Below are 19,829 nucleotides of genomic sequence, written 5' to 3'. Positions count from 1 at the left end.
CCTGAGTGTGACTCAGTATCACCAGTCACAACTGAGGGTTCCTGATTAATCTGAAATGAGCCAGAGTAAAGGCAGCAATAAGCTCCAAGCAAGTGAGGCAACTGCTTATATGAAGAAAGTAAAAAAAGTTACATGAAAATATCCTAAAATGCCACCTTAGTATTAACCATAATAATACCTAACACTTATTTAACATATAATATGTACCTGGCACTGTATTTGTACTTGACATTCATTAATTCACTTACTTCTCTTAATAATCCTACAAGGCAGGTACTATTACTATCCCTATCGTAAAGTAGGAAACTGAGTCTCATAGATGTTTAGTGACCTGCTATGCTGCCTAGGAACATGAATTACTTTAGAACAAGAATATATCGACTGATACTCAGGATCCTGATTTGAGAAGCCATGACGGTTTCCCTAGATTAAAAATAACTTCATCAATACAAATAAAGTATGGAGTTCAGTTCATAACAATGTACCAATGGCAGCTTCTTGGTATGGTACATGCTCCAAATGTACCATGGCAATATAAGACGTTAACAATGGGGAAAACTGGGTGTATTTATCTTTATGGGTACTATCTTTACAACTTGTCTGTAAACCTAAAATTACTCTAAAATAAAAAGGTTATTTAAAAAAATCTATCTGGATACTTCGTAGAGAGAACTTTTCCTGGAGTTAGTACAGATAAAAAGAATGCTTTTCTTTTTCCTAAAAGTCAGAAGAATAGTGAACAGGGGGCCCCTCACAACACTGTGCATTTTACATGTAAGTGAGAGAACCCTGAGGTCTCCATTAGTGCTAACTTATTTAGCTTCAGAGACTTGTGCTAGAGTTTTAAAGGCAAATTGGAAACTATTTCCTGGAACAACGCCTCGCAGCACGCCTTTTGATTCTTGGATTATATTTCTTAAATTCTGAAGAAATCTTGCTTTTTTCCCCCCTTCTGTGCATTTTTGGTGCTGAGCTGTTTCCGGTTTTCCCACACTCCTGCCTGTCAGAGAGAAGAAACCACAAAAATGCAGCAAAGCAAAGTTTGTCCACAGAGCTGCAATTCCACCTCAGGAGGCTGAAGAGTTCTCCTGCCAGCAGTGAGTTCAGGGCGGTGAACGGCGTCTTCTAATGTCCAGCCCTGCTGCCTGCTTACAGAGCCCACCTCTCCACCAGCAGACCAGCTAGCCACACGGGCCATCGCGGGTCAGAATCAGAGAATCCACAAACAGGAAGCACACCGACAAATCCAACATTCACATCTGACTCACGAATTTTCCTACCTAACTGTGGGCTTCTCTAACCTGCAAAGGACAGCGTGGTTTTAGAATGCTTATGATGGTGATGGGGCTCACGGAATTCTTACGTGTACTAGGTCTTGTTCTATCTACTTTATATGTATTAACTCTGCTAATATTTATCAACTCTCCTATGAAGCAGATATATTTTATATGCTCACCTGACAAATGAGGAAACTAAGGTCAAGAGATAAAGTAACTTGTTACTTAGTAAAGTGTGCAGTGGGGATGTGAATACAGGCAGTCTGGCTCCAGAGGCTGCACCTTAAGGACTTGATTCTACTCTTTCTAAGGTGAGGGGCCACACAGCTTCCTTCCTATTGTGCTGTTGGCTGTCAACCACGACCTGCAGTCTTTCTACTGCCCTTCCCAATGGCTCTAGAGAGTTCTGTAAAGTCATTACAATGCCAATTATTCCCAGAACGGTGCTTGGCACTTAGTAGGCACTGAAAAAATATTTGTTGGATAAATGAATGATGGCAGCAATATCATTAAAACAGCCACAAGGGATTATTTTCAATCCAAATCCAGAATTTGATTCATTGTGCAAGGGGGAAAAAACAGTAACTGTTTTTGCAATGTCCTAAGAATCTCTCTTATAACTAAATTTTGTTTTATAAAGGACAAATGAATGAAGAGCCATAATGAAAGCAAGAGAAATACACGAGTCTCTTCCAGGTGTTTATATTTCAGGGAATGTCTGCCTCTCCTAGAAATCTTTGAAAAAGTTCGCCAATTTTAAATAGAGAAAAGCTATTAGAACCAACACTCTTTGCTAGTCCATTTCTGGTTCACAAGCTAAAAAATGGCCGGAGGATGTGACCTATAAAAAATGGATTCAGGTGTGGAAATATCTTTTTTGAGGTAAAACAGGTATACTAAAGGTATCAAAAACTTAATCCTCTCAATGAAATCCCAATCCTATGTCTTCCCACTCGAATGTCAAAAGTGAACAAACGAGGGTAGAGAGGAAGGGTATTGAATTTTATACGTAATTGAAAAGACGTGACTCTGCAAAAGGACCAAGAGAAGAATACCAGAGGAGGAAGTTTTCATTTCCTTTCTCCAGGCCCACAGTTCAGCACTGTTACCTGGTGCACTATCTAATTCTAGCCCCCGCCAGAGGCTGGAAGAGCTGGTTAGCAATGAACCTGAACTGAATGAACCCTGTTCAGGGGGCAGCTCTCATCACAATCCCTGGGGACCTAAAAGAGCAGTGCCTGTTCCTCTCACAGGGTAAGCGAGAGGCCAAACACAAGCAAGTTTCGATAGCTCCCCAGGTGATTCTGATTTGTAGCCAGAGCTGAGAACTAGTTAGCCTTTATCACCCATCAGGTGTTCTTGTTTCCAACACTTCAGTACAAACTGTCTTGAAGCCTCCATAAGTAAAGAGCACTATTAGCAAAGAATTAATACAACTTGGAAGAAATTGAACAGAAGAGTATTGAAAACTTACTTGGAAGTTCTCTGGGATGTTGCCTTTCTGAGGACTTGTTTCTGATTGGAGGGGGGCTTGGGGATAAGGGTGGAGGAAGAACTTGGAGGTGGCACCACTTTCTGTGGCAGAGTAGTTGGCTTCTGGCCACTAGCCGTGGCACTTGAAATTCTACAAGCTGCACCATTATTCATTGTCCATAAATTGGAGTTAGGTAGTGTCTGGCTGCCAAAGATCGCCTGCAAGTAAAAGAGAAAAAATAATCAGTGGAGATGCCCTTCATAACGCATTTGCTATATTAGTGGGACCAAGGAAAAAGGGAAACTGTTAAAGTAATTTTTTTTAGGAAAACTTTCTAAGAATGCCAGTGCAGGTCTAGATCCAGAGAAGGGAAATTTCTCGAAGCAAAGAGTTGAAGTGTTCTTGCTGAAAGTACCCTGGGCTAGGAATCAGGGCCTCTGGATCCACATGTGTGAATTAGAAAAGCATTTGGTCTCCCAGTTTTAGTTTCCTTCATTGTTAAGTTTAACACATATTTAACAAGTGTCTCCCACAGGATGTCAAGTATTAGAAATGCAGCACAGAACAAAAGTGACTTGAAGCCTGACTCAGTTTGAGCCCACACATGGAACTCTGTACTCCTCCGGGTCTGCACATCTGAGAAAATGGAAGAAGCCAGTATGACTAGGGCATCGTGAGCAAACAGGGAGTGAAGAGAGGAGGCTGGAAAGGAAACTAGGAGCCAGAATCCGCAAGGCCTTGAGGGCTGTTTGTAAAATTCTGGCATAGTAACACCGTGCTGACCTAATGATTATCACAAGATTTACATTTCAAAACACTTTCAAAGTCAAATTACTACATGAATACAAGATGAACACAAGGGTATTTCTGAGAATGTAGTAAATGTATATATACTTTCTCAATCCTTAGAACTTATTTACCTCACTAGAAATATTTTTGTATCCCACATTTTGTGACTGGTCCTTCAATACTATTAACTTGGCTTTCAATGTGCATGCACTACAAAAGCTTCAAATGTGAAAAAATATTAAGAGAAAAATGATATAATTGACAAAATACATAGAACTTTTAATTAAAAAGATTTCTGGTAATCGATTCCATCTATAGACACTACATATAAAAGACAACAGGAAAATGTCACTTCCTCATGGCAAGACACGTGCCTTCTAGACAGACTTCACTAGTAGTATTTTTGTCCTTTATGAATTTTATTTCTTAAGATAAAAAAAAGATGAATTTGGCAGCTTTTGTAAAATGTTGACCAACCTTTCCATGCCCGTGCCTTGGAATGCCCCTTTCCAGGGACATGTGTCCAAAGGCCCTGGGCTAGGCAGACACGAAGGAGACCAAGGAGTCTTGTGTGGACTGAATGTGTTTGACCGAGAGGCCAGGCTAAGAACAAAGCAATTTCAGAGGTGACGTATTAGAGCATTTTCAAATAGACCAATCTGACTCAATGTCCTATATCTCTGTAAACCACCCAAGGGGAAACCGAAGAACTGTTCACTCATGTCCATCTCTTACCCAAAGAAGTAGAACAAAGAAAGACCTGAGTCCATGGGCAAAGCCAGGAGGGAGGCTCTGTGGAGTGTGTGTACACGCGGGCCAGTCTTCATAGGGTCTGAGAGGGCCCAGGCGCCCTGCCTCTGCTCCAGCAAGCCGCCTGAGGACAAGAGGCCAGGCTTGGGGACTGGCTCTAAAACAAATCCATTCCTCTCAACCCCTCTTTCCATATCTGAGGGCCTCAAAATCTGAGGGAGAGGCTCAACTGGAAAGAAGGAGGGAGGAAGGAATGGGTCACCCCAGGCTTCTATTTTCACCACCATACTCCCCACAGTGAACTTAGATGTTAAGAATACTTGATAAATACTTCATTTAGGGTGGAGAAGAGACCCAAAATCAGAATGAGGGCTGAAGAGTTCTACATTGGCCATCCAGAAACGAAATCACTGGGTGAGTAGCAGAGAAGGAAAAACCACTGTGAATAAAGAGCTCTTGGAAATAAAAATATTCTCTGTTGAGTTAGATTTTTCAGTGTTGTAGGGGAACTGTCATTAGTAAGAACATCTATTCAATACCCGTTGCTATGGTGACAACCCTTTTTTTCAAATTCATTGAGTTTTTCTTTTAAAAAAATTTCTGAGATATCTAAACATAAATAAAATGAATGGAAAGAACAAGATCAGAACAGTGAATACAGTAAACTTCTTTCTGTAAAAAAGAAAAAGGAATACACACAAATATATAAACCAACACACATTCATACACAATGTTAGTATCTGCACAGAACAATTCTGAAAGATACAAAAATCTGGTAACCTTTATGGAGAAGAACTGGTTACTAGGGGTGAGGGTGGGAGGGAAACTAATTTTTTTACTATGTATCATTTGTACCTTTCTTGAATTGTCTACCATCTATATGTAGTTATGTATTACAAAAATAAATTATTAAAAAGTCAAAAAGAAGTCGAGTTCTTGTAAGATTTAAGCAGATAACAAATTAACCCTGAGTACAAGTCAAGGTATCCAAATAAGGCCCAAGTTTCAACCAGATGGGTAGCAGCGGTCCCCAACCTTTTTGGTACCAAGGACCAGTGTGCCTATGAGACTCTAATACCTGACAATCTGAGGTGGAGCTAAGGCAGTGATGCTAATGCTAGGGAGTAGCTGCAAATACAGATGAAGATTAATTAGCTGTGTGGCTGTGTGGCCTGGTTCCTAACAGGCCACAAAACGGGTAATGGTCTGTGGCCCAGGGAATGGCGACCTCTTGGATATAGGACTCGTCATGAACTGTGCTGAAGAAGGAATCGACGGCTCAACATTTATTGCTACAAAACCAGATCAGGTCACCAGGGAAATGCAAACTCAGGTAAGTGGAAAAGAGCATGGCTTTGCAGTCAAATGCTGCCTGGGCTCAAATGGTAGCTCTGTCACTTATAAATGGGGTGAGTTACTTACCCTCTCTCCAAGCTTTAGCTTCCTCGTAAGCAATGATAATTACTTTGCTGGATTGTTGGGACTTAAATGAGGATCACATAAGCATATCTTGCTCAGGAATTCAATAAAATTTTCTTGAAATAAATTAAAGTATCAGGCACACACAGGAGACATTCAACAAATGTTCCATTCCTTCTCAAACCTCCACCTCAGCTAAAGAACCAAGGGACAAGATGACATGCAAGTCTGCCTCTATTTGTAGTGATTTGTGAATGGTTGTTGGTTACGTATTTTTCTAGTCTTACAATGATATTCATTTGCTGCAAAAGCAAACTCTTAAAACAAAAAAGTTTCAGATCCCCAGACCATATTTACTTAATTCTCCCTGGCAGAAATAGTCTTTTTCTCTTCTGAACACTTACGAAAATTTATTTGTATGTCTCTTATCACATTTAGCATATTCTACCTTGTATTACAGCCACTTATATATGTACTTTTTCCTCTTTTGGACAATACACACTGGAAAGGGCTGGATTTATATCTTATTAATTTTTGTTTCACCAACATTGCCTAGAATGACTTCTTCGTAAAAGGTGCTTAATAAACATTTACTCTACGAATGAAAAAGAAAAACAAACCTCACATTATACCAATTATTCACCTTTTTTTGGCTATAATAAATTCCTATATATGAAAATAGGCATATTTGTGTTTAGATAGATATATAACCTTGTAATACAACCATTCTCTGGGCTTTGAATAGCGCCTAGTGTGTTGTATTCAACTCACACTGAGCCACAAAATGCAAGTAAGCCCTTCTGTAGATCTCAAACAAAAATAAATTCACCTCCTTACATGCACATTTTTTTGGCAGGACCTTAGACATTGACATTCTATAAAAATATCAATCTTTACCTCAAATGACAAAATAAGTTAGGAGAACTTATTGCTTAGGAGATTGCCTCTTGCAGGATATCACTTTTCCTTTTCTTCCTAATAATACTAGCCTGATTTTGTTTGGGTAATAATGTGTGTCCAGCTAAAAAATTATATTCCCCAATCCCTTCTGTACCTAGAGATAACCAGGTGACACAGTTCTGAGATGTAAACAGAAGTTTCCAGGTGCAGTTTCTGGGAAAGTGTTTTAAGAGGGGGCAAGACTGGGTAGGTGCACACATTTTTCTCTTGACTGTTGTCTTTTTTCCTACCGCGAACATGAATATCTAGCTAGAGGTGAACAGGCATAGGGTGACATTACTTGCTAAGAATTGCAGAGGATAAAGACAGGAGCATGGGCTCCTGATAACATCATGAGATTGGGGAGAGCCTATCTCTAGATTTCTGATTTTATTGTGGGGGGCAAGGGGTGGGGGGCGGGGAGGGAAATAAATATTTAACTTGTTTAAGCCACTGGAGGAGGAAAAAGGAGTTCTGTTACATGCAGCCAAATGGAATCCTAACTGAGCTGAGAAATAATTCTCAGTCTACCGCAGAGTCAAGCTTGTTTAAGTCTCAATACAACACAAATGAACTGCATCTCAAAAAAGCAGATACTCTTTCCAAATACAGTATAAAGCTTTTAGGTTTATAGAAGCTTTAACTTGTTGTTTGTTGTTAGGCGAGCATACTCTAACACACAGAATGGATAATGAAATGATAACAACTCTATACCATCCCAAATTCCAAAAAGTCATTAATGTACACAAGTCCCCAGGTGTTTCATGAAAGCCAAGGCTAAATGAAATGAGATTAAAGCAGTCGAATCTTATAAGAAACCCAGGAAAATACTCAGGCAATGTTAAAAGCAAACATATAAATGGATGTATTTAGACTAGTGGCAGAAATCAGCCTCCCCAGGCTCCACAGCCTGTATTGGCCCCTGTCCTAAAACTACCAATGGATAGATCATGTGACATTCATTCATAAATGGACAGAAAAATTATATAAAGTTCTCTCTGTATAATTTCTAAGAAATGTGAGGTGTGGCTATATAATATCAGCACTCCGTACTTGTGGGGTAACAACCCAGGGATGGAGACTGCACCGTCATCAGTCAATGTCCTGGGAATGTGAGAGCTGTGTGAGCACTTGCCTCTGCTGAAGTCCTGGTCAACATATATAAGACTTCTGCTTCTTTATTGGGTGTGGGAAACAGCCATGCTTCAGCAAGGAGACTCGGAGAAAACCACAGTTTGAGGGTTGGCTTGGCCCCAGGCAAAAGACTGGAAAGGCCCTCCTTCCCCCACAACAGAAGGGTGCTCGTGGGTGGGAAGGAGGGATTTCTGATAGACAGAACACAGACTGCAACTTGGAAGGTTACAGGGAAGCAATATCTGGGCTCTCTTACTAGAAAGATAATACTGTTCAAAGATTAAATTCTGGGAGTTTTTTTTTTTTTTTTTTAATTCCTTCCAGAAAAACACTCTTTTTCGTCTTTCCTTGGGCTTCTTGGTGATGGAGCAGAGCCGGGTGGCTCTTTGTAGTAAAATGACTCTCTATATTCACATTTTGAAAATTAAAGACGATAAGGTAGGCAAACATTACTCTCTATTGGAGTCAGTTAATGTCTCTTTGTGCCCCTTTTACTCTGATTTCAGAAGGACAAACATTTCTAGGCATTATACCCCCAACATGAGATTTTATCGTAACTTGAATAAAGTTCCTACTACACATTACACAAAGCCACTTCTAGTATTTTTCTCTCTGGCAGCTCAAGTCCTGGGATGGTATAGCTTTCTGAGCATGTAAGACACTAATCAGTCACCGTACTACAACTAGGCCCAGAGCTGTTCAAAGAACACATTATGTCTTTTGTGCAACCATATGATGCTGTAAAAAGACTCGGGGCCGAAGTGAGGGTGAGGGTAGCTGTTTCTATTTTGGCTAAAGCAGGCTTCCAAAAGGCCTTTGTCTCACACTGTATGGAGTTCTTGGCTGTCTTCCATTTACAATGTTTGTCAGCTGGGACAAGACTGGAAGCTGAGCAAGAGAAACAGAGTGCAACTTCTGGTACTGGTACAAGTCACTGGGCAGTGTTATGACCCTGATAGGGATGGGGAAGAAACTCTGAAGATGCGAATGTTCACAGAGAGAAAGACCAATGACACAAACACTGGAGACAGGAGTTTGAGCTGCCAAAGATATTGAAAGTCCTCTGGCATACCCTTCCATTTCTAAAATCGATTAAGAAGCTCCTACCCCTTTAGCAACTAGGAAGAAGGCTCTTTCTTACTAGTTCAAATGACCTACTCTAAAGCATGTGAACACAGGTACTCATCTGGACAGAACAAGTTAGGAGAAATTATTATTCACCAACAAGTTGAAATCAAGCAACGTTAAAAGCAAACATATAAGACAGTCTCTAAATCAACTGTACTTGCTAACATTTGAGAAGCAACACAAGCCATTAAAAAGAGATATTCAAATATACTCATGAGCCTCGGATTCCTTCATCTAACCAAACCAAAGATATCAACAGTACTCTCTGAGTTGGTTTTTCACTAGTATTGACACATTTGAACTGAGTGCGTGTCAAATCTATCTTTTTTCCCTTCATGCTTTTGTGAATTTATTATTAAGCTCAGAAAGGCCTTCTGTACGTCAAGATTATTAAAATCTCACCCACTAGTGATAAAAAATGCAAATAAACATGAGATTTAATTTTTTACCTATCAGATTCATTCATTCTCTCAACAAACATTTGTCAAGTATCCACTGTATGACAAGCACTATACTAAGAGCTGGGATCCGGGAATAAAAGATACAGAAAAAAAGTTCTACCTTTGTGACATTTATATTCTTCTGGGTCCAGATAAGCTATAAATAAGATTAAGTAAATAAGAATAAGTAAACAACATAATATACTAGTGAAGTGCTATGAAGTAAAATAAAGCTGGAAAAGAGGGTAGGAGATGTTGGAGGGAGAACGGGTGGCATTTTAAATAGAATCATCAGGGAATGTCTCTCGTGAGTCGTGCTGTTTTGCTATTTAAGAAGAGTATTGTGATAAAAATCATATTATCTATATCTTTTTACATATGCTGGATTATTTCCATTAAATAATTTCCTTGAAGTAGAATAGCTAGATCAGAAGGTGGCGGCTGCTTCTGTTTTAAATCCTTTATTTCTCCTATAAAGGTTGTACCTGTTATGTTTCCATCAGTATCTCTGAGAAGATAATTTCCTTATCTTTCTTTGGTTTTGTGAGGAAATAGCATGTGTCGCATGAAAAGGTGGCTTATAATTTCATGCTAATGCTGTTTTTTTCTTTATGTTTATAAGACATTTATGCCTTTGAACAAACATGCTAACAATCTACAGATATTCTTTTAATCATTTTATCATATTAATTATTCTTTCTACTCTTCTCACATCTCTCTAGCAATTGCGAACAAACTGATTTGCACATATTTTTGATTGTCTAAATAATATCAGTACAAAACATAGCTAATTAATACTTTTTGGGTCTTGAACTTCTTCTAAAACACCTTCTTTTATATCATTTTAACTGATTTCTGCTGCTGGCACAGAGGGTTTAACTAAAATCCCCAAGGTGAATTAATAATGCCATGTATATTTAAGGTTAAAAGTAATACATAATAGAAGTGATATTTGCACACATGTTCAGTGAAGCAGTATTTACAATAGCTAAGATGTAAAAGCACTCTAAATGCTCACTGACAGCTGAATGGATAAAGAAAATTTAACTACATACAACAGAATATTATTCAGCCTTAAAAAAAAAAAATCCTGTCACGTGCAACAAGGCAGATGAACTTTCAGGACATTATGCTAAGTGAAATAAGCCAGTCACAAAAGACAAACACTGCATGATTGCATGTATGGGTATCTAAAGTAATCAAACTCACAGAAACACAACGTAGAATGATGGCTGCCAGAGGTTGAGGGAAGGGGACAACGGGGAGCTGTTTAATGAGTACAGAGTTTCAGTCATCCAAGATGAAAAAATTATAGTGATCTGTTGTACAATAATGTGCATGTAGTTAACAATACTGTACTATACATCTAACATGGTTCACAGGGTAAATTTATGCTGTGTTTTACCACAATGAAAAAAAAGTAATACATGATAATAAGACCAATGAACTTTACTGAGCTTTTACCATGGGTCAGCATTGCTCTAAGCGCTCTACATGTTATTATCTCATTCGATCCCTCCCAAGCACTGAGGTGGGTCCCATAATCACCACCAGAGGGAGAAACCAAGGCACAAAAGGTTTCATGATTTGTCCACGTCACACAGCTACTAAGCAGTAAGCTGGGATCCAGGAGTCTGATTTCAGAGCTCCACGACACTATTTTGCCTTCCTTTTTAGGCTGACTCTCTTTTATATCAAATCCACTGAAATCAAATCTCCTTTCCAAAGCAAATCTAAAGCAAATCTAGCAATATGTCTAATTTTCATCAGATGCATTTTTTAAAAAGAGAGATTTCACTCATTTTACTCCAAGAAGAAAAGGCTGAAAGAAATTTATAAGAAGCAAATTGTCACTATCTATTTTAAAAGTTAAAGGATGTATAACTATGTATGTATGCACATAAAGGTAACCCTAAAAGCTCAGCAATGACCCCAGACTGAGAGTTCAATTGGTGAAAAAAAGATAATTCCTAGCCTCATTTTCAATTGTCTCTTTTATATTTTATTTCCTAATACTTTTCGGGAATTATTTATACATCAGGGCCCTTGTTTCCCTAATAACGTGTCTGTGTCTTACATCTCCCGATTAGTAAAATGAAATGATTAGACATGACAATCTCTAAGTTCCCTTAAACTTTAAATTCAGAGTTTATATATATCTTAACTTGTCTCTGTCTTCAAATGTATAGTTTGTTTTATTTGGCTCAGAATCTTACGTGGTTGACCTACTGTGCATCTTGCATAGACCTTGCTATCATATGTGCATTAAGCTTTTCCTTGTGGCTGCATTCATCTCAGATGGATGGGGTTCTTGATGTTTAAAGACGAAGCCTTTACTTATCTCACAAAGTTACTGCTGTGAGTCCCTCAAATGCCCACAGACAAAGAGAAACAAACCACAGGTCACAGAGCGAGGGAGGAAATGAAACTTGTCACCAGGCAGCTGTAGTGGAACCACATTTTAAGAATATACAACAAGATCAATCTCAAGCAGCTGATAGGTGAACAGACGCCTTTTAACATACCCACAACCACACAGTTCTGAATTTGATTCATTACATTGAGCCTTTCTTTTATATTTGTATATATGACTGTATAGCAGCAACAGCAGCAGCAGCGGCGAAATTGGAAAGCCTTAACCAGAAGCCAATGAAGAGTTACTTCTGTCAAGGGGAACAAGGTAGAGTAGAAAAGGGCTTTGGAAGCCCTCCGACCTGGTTTGAATGTTATCTTTGCAAATTAGCTAGCTGTGGATCTTGCATAAGTTACTAAAACTCTGTGAGCATCAGTTTCCTCATTAGAGGAATAAAGATATACTATATCTATCTAGCACACAGGAGGCACTTACTATATGTCCCTTTCCCTGAGATTTCTTTCCTCTGAGATTCCAGAGGGCCACTACTCTAGCAGCAGCTTAGAACACAACCTGGTGGAAAGCAGGGGACTCCTATTACTGTTAGTAATGAATCAGCATAGTGAACTGATGTCTATTTGTAAGAACGCGTTAAGAATTAGATGTCTATGGTATTGAAAAAGCCAGCATAATATTAATCATGCCAAAGTGTTTCTGTGGTATTCACATTTGAAGGCATCTGTCACGTTTCCTGGTAGTCTTCTTAAAAATACCTATCATAGAAATAAAATTAAAATAGTATGACCAGTAAAAATAACAGGGCTGAAAGGCCAAAGTGATAAATGAAGAGATAATTCCTATATTATTAATAACAACCTACACAAGTTCTCCAAATCTCCAAACTTCTAGAACATATTTCAGGATATTGCATGACCCCTCAGTCCTTGACCCTATTACTGAATAATACAAGCATGGGGCAGGAGGCGGTCAAGTATGGGCATCTCTAAGAGTTTTAAGCCCAGAAACGCCTTCGTAAGACATCTCTTCAAGAATCTGTGGTAACTGGGATAATGTCTAGGTCTGAGTTTACAGATGTTTAGTAAACCTTTTCTTTTGCAACAGTAATAGGAATAGGAGACTAGTTAAGATACCCGAGAATAACTTTTCAAATGCAGTTTTATAAGGGTCAATAAGTATTTGTTAAATGTATGAACTGCAACTTAAAATTTATGCAACAATATGTATAGCTACTTTTTACTGAATGCCTTAATATATTGCCAGGGAGGTAGCATATAGCATGATAGCCAAGAGCTTGGAGACTAGAGCCTGACATACCTGGGTTCAAATCCCAGCTCTTCCATTTATTACTTAGGTGACTCTGAGAAAGTTACATAAATCATGCTCTGGTTTTTTTCATCTACAAAATGGGGCTAATGAAAGGCCAGTTGTGAGGATTCGATGCACTAATACAAATAAAACTTCTGGTTCAGTGCTTCACAAATGGTAACATCCTGAAGATTATAATCCTCATGAGAATCCACAGATATATATATTGTCCTCTCCATATTAGAGATTAGCAAACTTAGGTTCAAAGAAATTTGAATAACCTGTCCCACGTCATGGGCTGGACAGAGCTAAGATTAAAACTCAGGATTATTTGACTCCAAAGCTTGTCCAACGTGCCTGTGTCCAAAACAACTGAATGTAGTTTTACATGTATTATTTCACATATTTTCAATGTGTTTCTATTACGTAAGAAGAGTTTGGTTTGGCAAAATCTACTAAATCAAATGATTCTAGGAAAATTCATTATCATCATCATCATCTAGAAACTAAGTGTTATTTGAGTTCCTGATAAAGGTCAGAAGGAAGAACAAAATAGAGCAAAAAACTCCCCAAAACAAAATGAAACAAAACAACAAAGCGGTAGTAGGTTATGACATTCAAGTCAACCTGCTTCAGGAATTTAAGTACAGAGACATAAGTTCTTTCGCTTGCACACTCCCAGTCCAACCTTCCTCCCGAACACTCTGTTAGAAAAACGCAGAAAGACTCTCCCTGCACAGCTAGTCTGTTTGCTTGCTCTCTTTGTGCCATGCTGAGGAGTTAGCGTGTTATTCCTGGCTGCCTGGAAAAGCCAGGGTGCCTGCTGAATTTCTCTTTCTTTCCCCTCCCCCACAACACAAACACACAGCAGCTGAAGGCTTGGAGAAACAGTATTCATTCCTGCAGGGGGGGCAGAATTTTTCTAGACACATGCAATGAACTTTTAGGAGCAGAATAACAAGACTTGGCTGGGTTTATATGGGAATCCTTTCCACACCTGCGAGGTTGTGTGTGTACACACACACCATTAGCAAACAGCTCATTACATATGGCACTCAAGATGTTACCAGCACAGTGAAAGACCCCTTGATGTGAACGGAGTCCCCTCCCGCCCCCAACATGCCTTGCTTCTTAGAGGAACATTAGTGTCTGTTGGCCCTTGGGGAATCTAGGTTAGTCTGGTAAAACTGGGCATGGTGGGAAGGGGGAAGTAAAGAATAGACAGAGTGGAAGGATGACAGGAATTTAGGATGCACAGTTTTCTCCTACCTTGAGTTACCTTACTATGTTGAAAAGTGAGTCTACTAAAAATTGAAGGGCTCTGGGAACCAGTGAAAAATTAAGATGTATTTAAAATCTTCTTCTCCCACTTTGCTGTTACAAGAAATTTCAGCAGTTCTGCCTTGGCCATCAAAATGTCCTTAATTTTTCTGCTTTTTGGGCTTTTTTCAGTCTGGATGAGGCAGAGAAGAGAGTGGGAGGGAAGGAGAGGGGGGCTGGGAGCAGAAGTTTAACAAAGGATCACTTTAACAGAAACTACTGAGTAATCGCTGTGCCCTGGGCCAAGAATAACATCAGCTCAATGTCAGCAATTAGAATCAGGTCAGTCAGGCCTCACAGCCCGTGAAGCCCTCCTCACAGACCCCAGCATGGAGGGCTACTCATGCTGATGTCACCAGCAGTCACTGATGCCCATGAAAGTCCCCCAGCTCAGCTGAAAGGAGTTTTTAACCTTCTCCTTCAGGGGCAGGAAGCCAGAAAGAAGTGCAAAGCAATGCGAGAAACTAGAGAGGAGACACACACCAGGACATATCAACACAGAAGATTCTGTAACCACCTCAACCATCCCGAAACTCCTTTTTAATGAATTAATATATGTAAAGCACCTGGAACAGTGCTTGGACCACAGCAATGTTGGCTATCATTATTAAAACAAAGAAGGAGGAATCTGTCCCATTCCTTATCTCTTGTCTACCATGAAACTTGAATCCTGGGAGCAGTGACTGCTGAGCACAACGTACCCTGATAAGAAGAATGAGCAAGGAGGTTTTCAAGTTTGGAAAACTTAATTTATAAGGAGACTGTAATAGATGGAGTGAAAAAGATAGAAACAAAGTTCCTATAAAAAAAGATTGCCAGAAATTTTATTAGGACAACACTAAGTTTTAACATATCCTGCCTCTCTTCCAAAGGATGGAAAACAAATAATGAACAAGAGACATTTCTAATCTCTTTACCTTTAGCTCAATGGTTCTCAAAGTGTGATCCCCCGAAGAGCAGCCTTAGCATTACCAGGGAACTTAGAAATGGAAATAACTGAGCCCCATCCCAAACCTACTGAATCAGAAATGGGGTTGAGGAAGCAATCGGTGGTTTAACAGATCCTCCAAGGGGTTCTGTTACTCAAAACCGGGGCTTGCAGGCCAAATCCAGCCTGCTGCCTATTTTTGTAAATAAAGTTTTATTGGAAAACAGCCATACTCATCATTTATATATTGTCTATGGCTGTTTTCACTCTACCATGGCAGAGTTCAATAGTTGCCACAGAGATCCTACGACCTACAAGGTCTAAAATATGGACATTATAGAAAAAATTTGCCAACGCTTGCTCTGACTTAGAAGAATGTCTTTAAAACAAAAACAAAACCAAAAAATAAAAACTGCTGTTTTTATCCATCAGTATGTAAAAACTCATAGTTTCAATTTTGTCTTAGTTTATTTATCACACTATCAAATGCACTGGATCCCACCTATTTCTCTGTACCTCCATCCCTGGCTTTGCCAGTGGCTCTGGGTGACTTTCTTCTTCCATGCCCATGTTACAGGACCAGTCTTTAGTAGGGGAAGATTCAGGGCATGACAGTTTTTAGATTTATGAGTGAAATGCTAGACAGAGATAAAGATCAAAGCTTACTCTGCATGAATGGTTAGAGATGCGCATTGTCAAACTCATATCCTGCATCTAAGATTGCCTTCTTGAGATTAATACCTTTAATAAGCTGGCTAAGAGCAGAGAAGAGGGCGAACTTCCTCTGCATGCGATGCAAGAATGGCTGCACGATCTTTCCCAAAGCATTTTTAGATCATTGCTATGAAAGGCACTGTCCATGTATATACTATGATGTAATTAATATAATACAATATATAATATAATGTAATATAATATAAAAATATAACTCCCCCTTAAATGTCCTGTTCCATAATCAGATCTCTCTAGTGAATGAATGCTAGATAAATCAGATTTCAATTCTACCTTCTGCTCTTATATAGGCAATTAACCAAATTGTTATATCAGTGGCTACCTACACTTAAGTAAAATGAATCCAAAGTATATGAAGTTCATCAGAGAAACCACCTCTATTCTAAAAGGTTAACCCAAGGCATACAAAAATACAGGCTATACTGATTTTGCAAAACAGGCTTCAATCAACAATTTAGCTGTAATTATAATGGTCAGGTCTAGTGCAATCACAAGGTAAGCTAAAAACAGAAGCTTACAAATCTAGTAGGGCTTTGTTCCTTTTGTGGAGTGATTCTTAATGTCTTCTAAAATAAAATGCCCTAAGTTACTAAATATTCTTAATGTTAGAACATTTAGTATTTATTTGCTCTTTTATTAGTTATAAACTCTTCGAGCTAACAGAATTTAGTTTCTTTAGCTCTCCCCACAGTCCCAGACTTCACCCTTATTCATTTTTACCTAAATAAAATTAGATTAGAAAAACAGGGAGAAGTAAAATGATGTTATAAACATATATAAAATTGTGATGAATGATTTTCTGTTCCCTCTCTAGGAGACACAAGTTAACTCCCTTCTTGGGAGTTCTGACTCCTCCCTAAGACAGATAGTCTGACAGATTCTAAAAAACATCCTTTCCATATACTTCATAGTTCAGTGAAACTAAACCAGTATAATCCTCAGTGAAAAAAAAAAAATCCACACAAGAATAGCAGTACTTTGAATTTTCAAAGGAATGTGAGTTGTTGGAAGCAAATCAAAAGAAAGAGGACTTATAAATGAAGCAGTTTCTAAAAGTGAAAATCAGCAAAACTGTCTCTCCTTCCTCAAAATTCAATGCCTTGCAAGCACCTCTTTACTATTATTATTTTTAAATCAAGGCATGGAAGCATTAACAATGACAAGGGACCTACTGTCTAGATACGTTAGAGCCACAGATTATCCTCATGTATGAGAAATAAGGCTATATACGATATCTACGCTATCAAGTATCTGATTAAGTTGGCATTCTCAAATACTCTGAATGACGGGGGGTTTAGAAATCCAAAGAGTTTTTACAAATTTACACAGATTACAAAAATATCGAAGATATACATTTACATCTGCAATTGTGAAAATGCAAACCGGCTTAAATGCCTCTACTACCACAAAGACTTTCTAGATGAGGAAGTTTCTACCTGATAGAAGGCACTGTGGTGATCGAAATGAGATGCTACATTCCATATTTTCCAGATAAGAAGTCTGGATATTTCTCCAGTAAAAACGACCTAATAAACTACTTCACAAATGTCTGCACTGACAATTTCTCAGTTACAATGAATTAATATAATATACTGAGTACACTATCAAATGATGAATGACATTGAAATAATATGTCTGAACCTGGACAGCAGTTGAAAAGATAAGGCAGAGAAGGTAATGTAATTGTTTTATGTAGAAGAAAATAAAACTGGGAAATGCCGCTTTAGCTTTTGAATGAATATTAATTTTGCACAAACTAATGCACACTACATAATACATTTTTAAAGAAAGAGCAAATGACAAAAGATCAAGCTGATATATTTCTTCACATAAGCAAATATCAGGAAAGCTCACAGAATCGATACTGATTCAGCCCAACAGAACATGTAGAACCTGGTAATTGATTCTAATGGCAATCCTGAATCATCAAGAAAAATTTAACCCTTTATGGCCTTTTCTGTGAAGTCACTCCTTCCTTGATACACTGGTGCAGTATACTTATGTAGCTCCCTCACACATATGCTCAAGAGTTTTTGTCATTTTATAGACAGTAAGTAAGGAATTGATATTTCACTAGAGCATAAGCTCCATGTCAGCAAGGATTTTTGAGCATATTGTTGTTTTTGTGTACAATGTTTTATATACAAACTATCAAACCAGAAGACCAACGACTCAACTTATGACCCTTTCTACAAGAAGAACCTGAAAGTGATTCTCCTTGAAAATCTTGATAGGTCATGAGGGATTAATATGTGCTATGCAGGTGAGGATGTAGCGCATTGAGATAAAAAAATGCTTTAAAATGCTAGCTTTTAGACCTTCTGGGAGGCTACTGAACTAAAATCATACGGCAGAAAGGGTAAATACTACAACAGAGACTTCTGCGGAGAAACATCCAAATGAAAGAGTATCACAACTGGTTCAGCATCAACTTCCAGCAGAACCAATGCTATGTGGCTTCGGGACATATCTTCCCTAAGAGTAGATTCCCCATGACCCATCCAAGCGATGGTGGTGCTGGTGAACTTTTGGGAAACTATATTCCTACATTTCCCATTGACCTTATTATTACCAACAGAAGGAAGAGGTTAGCACATGGAAGAGTCTTATCTTGAATTACCTGGTGCCGAGCTCGACTCTGGTCCAGAAGCTGCCGGGACTGAAGTTTTTGTTGTTCAAGTTGCTGGAGGGCAAAATGCAGTTGGTAACTGCCTGCTGTGGGGTGATACTTGTGCTGGGGGACCACTCCTGTAGCCTTGCTATACGCGTTGTTCTCTACTTCTCCCTCCCAGGCAAAGCCACCAGTTTGGAGGCTCCTAAAGAGAAAAGAAAGCAGATTCTTAGAGTAGTTATGTGAATAATCTAAAGGAAAGGAGAGAAATATCTCAGGAATTTTTCCTTTACAGAATTAAACATAGTTTGGAATTACAAATATACTTGTGTGATAAATGATCTGACTGGCCCACTAAACTGTAGCTCCATGAACACAAAGACAGGGTCTGCTCTACTCTACACTCTATTTGCAGCTCTTATAAGTCCTGGCACATGACCAATGCTTGATAAATATCGGTTCACTGTTAAATAATTAAAATAGAAATTTCACTTCCCTGTGATTGCCACAAGGACCCCCAAGAGGAACCCAGAGAGCTTCAAATGCAGAATAGTAGTTTAATTTAAGGTAGGAACAAAGACACATCAACTTTAAAAGTGTAGGGGTGAATTATATAGAAATCTTGGTTTTTTAAAACCACCCAATTGTGAACTAAGTCTTTTAAAGAAGTGTTTATGCATATCTGAGTTTACATCCCCATCAAAGGACGACAAAACTGGTGTGAGAAGATACTTTTTTCATTAATCTAAATTTACCTCGACAAGGTCCCCAGCCAGGCTGACATTTAGGCTGAATACATAAGGAAGGTAAAAGGTCTATAGTGTTTTTAACTGTTTAGTACCCTATGTTATGCTACTTGTTAAATACTATCTTCCTAACTCAAATTTTAAAATTTGAGATTCTGGTGCCTCATCTGTGCACATCCGAGTCCAAGTCTTCACAACTTCATGTTCCTACATATCCCCTCTCTCAGTCTGTTTTTTCCCAGTAAAACAGTCCTCATTTATATCACTTCACACCCATTAGGATGGCTGTTATTAAAAACAAAACAAATGGAAAGCAAAAACGCCAACAAGCATGTAGAGAAATGAGAACTCTTGTGCATATAGCTGGTGGAATATAAAATGGTGTGGCTGCCGTGGAAAACACTCTGGTGGTTTCGCAAGAAGCTAAAAAAAAAAAATACCATAGGATCCAGCAATTCCACTC

At 38.7% G+C, this 19,829-nt stretch overlaps 1 protein-coding gene across 13 annotated transcripts in view; it reads right to left on the bottom strand.

Moving 5' to 3' along the window:
- Positions 1-19,829, bottom strand: part of TTLL5 (tubulin tyrosine ligase like 5) — a 225,489-nt gene that overhangs the window by 50,760 nt on the left and 154,900 nt on the right. For all 13 annotated transcript variants that reach the window (XM_025042041.1, XM_015599721.2, XM_025042044.1 and 10 more), the window contains 2 exons: positions 18,630-18,825; positions 2,752-2,969 (listed from right to left, as the gene is read on the bottom strand). In XM_025042041.1, the coding sequence (XP_024897809.1) occupies positions 2,752-2,969; positions 18,630-18,825 (414 nt within the window). The remainder of the gene's footprint in view (positions 1-2,751; positions 2,970-18,629; positions 18,826-19,829) is intronic.

This window comes from Pteropus alecto, unplaced genomic scaffold, assembly GCF_000325575.1.
Source record: "Pteropus alecto unplaced genomic scaffold, ASM32557v1 scaffold8, whole genome shotgun sequence".
NCBI lineage: Eukaryota > Metazoa > Chordata > Mammalia > Chiroptera > Pteropodidae > Pteropus > Pteropus alecto.
Note: the sequence above shows the minus strand (reverse complement) of the source record. Positions and strands in the feature narration are given on the sequence as shown.